Source organism: Plasmodium gallinaceum (genome assembly GCF_900005855.1).
Source record: "Plasmodium gallinaceum strain 8A genome assembly, contig: PGAL8A_v1_98, whole genome shotgun sequence".
In the NCBI taxonomy this organism is placed as follows: Eukaryota; Apicomplexa; class Aconoidasida; order Haemosporida; family Plasmodiidae; genus Plasmodium; species Plasmodium gallinaceum.
Window position 1 is genome coordinate 415,287 of NW_021628265.1, and position 5,016 is coordinate 420,302.

Consider the following 5,016-nt stretch of genomic DNA (forward strand, 5'->3'; position numbering starts at 1 on the left):
TTTTTTTTTGCTTTTTATTGATTTTACATAATTGATAATAACTTATTATTTATAATCCTTTATATATTTATATATTTTTTTTTTATTATTTTTAATGATTATAATATTAATATATTGATTTTATAGGGAAGTTTTCACACAACAGAAGCTTTAAAGTATGGCACAAAAATGGTAGGAGGTGTAAATCCAAGAAAAAAAGGAACATTATGGAAAAGCAATGATAATAAGTATACATTGCCAGTTTTTGGATCAATTTTAGAAGCTAAAGAACAAACTAATTGTTATGCATCAGTTATATATGTTCCTCCTGAACATGCTAAGAATGCAATTATTGAATCAATAGAATCTGAAATTCCTTTAATTGTGTGTATAACTGAGGGAATATGTCAACATGATATGATTGAAGTAAAAAATTGCCTTAATATGTCAAAAAAAAGTACTTTAATTGGTCCTAATTGTCCTGGTATTATAAAACCAGGGGAATGCAAAATTGGAATTATGCCATCACATATTCATAAAAAAGGATGTGTTGGAATTGTAAGCAGGAGTGGAACATTAACATATGAAGGAGTAAATCAAACAACAAAAGTTGGATTAGGTCAATCTACTTGTATAGGAATAGGAGGAGATCCATTTCATGGCACAAATTTCATTGATTGTCTTAAATTGTTTCTAGAAGATGATGAAACAAAATGCATTTTATTAATTGGAGAAATTGGTGGGAATGCAGAAGAACAAGTAGCTGAGTGGTTAATACAAAATAATGTAGATGATGGGAAAAGAAAGAAAAAACCAGTTTTTGCATTTATAGCTGGAAAATGTGCTCCTCCTGGAAAAAGAATGGGTCATGCAGGTGCATTAATTAGTGGTGGTAAAGGAACAGCGGATGAAAAAATTGAAGCTCTCAGAAGTGCAGGTGTTCATACTATTACTAATCCTACACAAATGGGAAGTGCAATTTATTCCATAATGAAAGATTTATAAGAATTTTTTGTTAATAATATAATTTATATATTACTTGTAAGTATTAATTATAAAGACATATATATTTATGTATATTTATTTTAATAAATAAAAAATTAGCTTTAACCTTAAATATAAGAAAACACATAAACATATATAATTATTTTGCATACATAATTATTATTATTTATAGTTATTTAGCATAAAAGAAGTATAATTATTTCCATATACTTTATAAATTTTTATACTTTTCATAGGATTTTTTTAAAAAGTTAAAATAACTACTTACCACATATATTTTATAGTTTTATATTTATTATTTGCTTAAACAATATGATATTTATAATTATGCATATAATTACATATTGAATATAAGTTTTTATATAACTAAAAATTTATCATAAAATTATATTTTTCACATAAATAGATAATAAAAAATTTTAATATTTTTAAGTTTAATATATGATGAAATAAATGTAGGAAAACCTTTTATTATGCATTTAAATGAACTAATAATTTTTTTTTTATTTTGAATAATTTAAAATAAATTTCCTAACAAAATAGATATTTTTCACATCTATTATTTTTTCATTTTACTTGTATATTATATACATATTATTTTAATTTTTTACAAAGTATATCATTTATAAAAAATATATAAATATATAAGCTTTTTTATTGTATTAGATTTCTTTTCTTTTTTTTTTTAAGACAATTCGATACGTTATAAATTTTTTTTTTTTTTTTTTATTTATTGAAAAAATACGATAAATATGAAAGTTTAAAAAAAATTATATAAACAGTGAAAAATATTGTATTTTATTTTAAAATATCAATATCAAGTATATTTGAGTATTGGGCCTTTTAAAATAAGATATTCTAAATGTTCTCAAAAAAAAAAAAAAAAAAAAAAAAAAAAAAGAAGAGGGTAATGTTTATATGAATAACGTAACAATATGTAATATGCTTATTAAATAAAACAATGCATTTGTTCATCTTTAATTGTATTTTACTCTTTTCATTTTATTATTAATTTTTTTTTTTTTTTTTTTTATATTATATTTTGAAATATGAAAAATTATATTTTTTATAATTCATCAGTAGTTGGCTCTTTTTCTTCAGTTTCATCATTTTCTTGTTCTTCGTTTTTATTATCTTCCGTTTCTAATTCATCTTGATCTAAATCTTCTTCTTCACTAACATGACCTTTCGATGATGGTAAAACGACATTTTTACCAATGTCTAATTTAAAATCTTCTGGAAACCTAATAATATCACCGTAATCAGTTAAAGATGTTACAGCAATTTTTAAAGCCTTTTCATTCCATAGATCATAACTAATTTCTTTACCTTCAAAAATTCCATCTTTTATTTCATTTATATTAATAGAACCTGTTTCATGAGAAGGGTCAAAATATACCTTGATAATTTCTTCTTTGTCTATAAATCCATCTTTATTAGAATCAAAGAAATTAAAATCATCAAGTGCTACATCATCATCTTTTTTAGAGTTTGGATCATCCGTTCTTGTTTGTTTGAATTCTTCCAATGATATTTTTCCATCTTTATTTATATCATGATGATCTAAAATTTCTGAAATTTCTAACTCTTTTAATTCTTCATCTTTTACTGGATCTATTAGTAAACCAACTTCATTAATGTTTAATTTACTATCTTTATCTTTATCGACAATTTGAAATCTTTTTAATAATCCTTCAGAATGTTTTTCAACTTCTTTTTCATCTAAATTTTGAGAAAAGGCATCATTTAATTCAGCTAAGGAAATAAATCCATCCTTATCTGAATCAATTTGTTTCATTTCCACTTGTACTTGTTTTAAAAATACTTCATTCTTTACAAAATTAGACCATATTTCTAATTCTGCATCACTTAATATCATATCATTATTTTTGTCAATTATGTGAAATATCTTTTCTAATCTCTCTTTAGCCCCCTGTATGTTCATACCTAAAATATCCATTACTTTTTCATTACTTAAATGAGACAAATCATCAAGTCCTTTCATATCTGTATATTTCATATGGTCTGCGTTGGCATTTTGTTTTAAGTAAAATACACAACTTATTACTAAAAAATATATATATGCTATCATTTTTAATTAATTTTGTATAATAATTATATATATTTAATTATCAAAATTATTATGTTTTATTTTATTTTTGCTTTTTTTTTAAAAAAAAAAATTGTTTTTAAAAAAAAAAAAAAAAAAAAAAGGAAAAAGAAAAAAAAGCTATTGGGAAATATAATTGAAATATTTCATTAAAATGCTTATGAAATTATAATTAAATAAAAATAAAATTGTTGAAAAAAAAAAAAAAAAAAAAAAGAATTTCTTTATAAAAATAAAATTATTAATCACAATCGTATTTTTCTTTAATATATACACATAAGAATAAACATATATATATATATATATGTATATCTTTACATATATATTTAATAACTCGTGCATTAATTTCTTTTTTTTTTATGAAAAACAATTAAAAATTATATATTTTTTAAAATAATCTTTAAAAGATACATTGTTTATTTCTATTTATTTTTTTTTTTTTGTATTATTTTTTAGATCTCGATTATTTTATTTTTTTTTTTCATCAGATATTTACTAGATTTACATAATACAATAAAATTTTTAAAGATAATTATTTAATAAAATATTTTTATACAAAAAATAATAAAAAAATAATAAAACAAAAAAGTAAAAGATAAAGAAAATATATTATCCCAGTATCTTCAATCTTAAACGTATTATGAGATTTTTTTTTTTTTTTTTTTGATATATGCACGCTAAAATAATGTATCATTTTAGATGAAGAAATTACATTTTAATCATGTATCATTAATTTTAAAATACACCTCTATTCGTATATTTTTCCTTTAAATTTTTTTAAGAAACAATCAATTTGCAATGTGTAAAAATTTTTTAGTAACTATACAAAAAAGTAATAAAAAGAAAAAACCTATTTTTTTCATTTAGAAAAAAGAAAAAGAAAGAAAAAAGAAAAAGAAAGAAAAAAGAAAAATGAAAAAATATCTTCTTTTCTTTTTTATGTAGTTTTAATATTTTAAAATATTATTTTTTTTTTTTTTTTTACACTAATACTAAATGTTAATTAATTAAAATGTTTAGATAGTAAAAGATTAATACTTTATTAATCTTTATAATTTAAAAAAAAAAAAAAAATACCTTGTATTTTACATAAATATTGTAACAAAAATGTGATTACTTAAGAATACCTTTTTTTTATCTTACAATTTATGATTATACAATTCTTTAACGATATACTTTAAAAATAATATCAGGAATTTAATTTTATTTAATTAGTTTAACAAAAACATAATTTTCTTAACAATTAGAACAAACGTTAACAAAAAAAAAAAAAAAAAANNAAAAAAAAAAAAAAAAAAAAATAAAATAAAATAAAATAAAATAAGAATTACATAAATAATTTTTTTAGAGTTAAGCATCCCTATATGTTTTTTTTTTTTTTTTTTTACCTATAAAAAATAAAAAAAAAAATATATAGTAATAAAAAAAAGAGAGCAATAATATTATAACAAGATTATATTACTATATACAATATTATTTATTAATTGACATTTAAGCCAATGTAAAAAAGACAGAACTATGTATATATGTATTATATAAGAAATATCCTATATTCATTTAACAAAAAAAAAAAAAAAAAAAAATTAGATTTAATACATATTTTAATAAATGAGAAAAGAAAATTAATATATTTAATTAGTAAAATTAATTCGAATACATATTTTAATAATAAAAAAAAAAAATTGTAAGTGTATATAGAAGTGATACATTAATGAAATAAAGAAAACTTTATCATAAATTTTAAGCATTTTATTTTTATGTATATTTTGTAAGAAACTTTTTAAATAAATATATTATTTTAGTATTATTTTACTTGGGTAAATAAATTATATGTCTTATTATCATAAAAAATATAAATACTTAATGCTTGTTAAATTTATAGTTTTTTTTTTTTTTTTTTTTTTTTTTTTTTTTTTTAAAAA

General features: G+C 18.9%; 2 protein-coding genes across 2 annotated transcripts; one reads left to right on the forward strand and one right to left on the reverse strand.

Annotated features, from left to right (window-relative positions):
* Window positions 1-126: 126 nt before the first annotated feature.
* PGAL8A_00335800 (succinyl-CoA synthetase alpha subunit, putative) lies at window positions 127-984 on the forward strand (the record flags this gene model as incomplete). Its single annotated transcript, XM_028672391.1, has 1 exon — window positions 127-984. A coding segment is annotated over one exon (858 nt), but the record flags the coding sequence as incomplete, so codon positions are not given.
* A 1,066-nt stretch (window positions 985-2,050) lies between these two features.
* On the reverse strand, window positions 2,051-3,076 carry ERC (endoplasmic reticulum-resident calcium binding protein, putative; the record flags this gene model as incomplete). Its single annotated transcript, XM_028672392.1, has 1 exon — window positions 2,051-3,076. The coding sequence occupies one exon, from the start codon at window positions 3,074-3,076 to the stop codon at window positions 2,051-2,053; it is 1,026 nt and encodes a 341-aa protein (XP_028528949.1).
* Window positions 3,077-5,016: the final 1,940 nt, after the last annotated feature.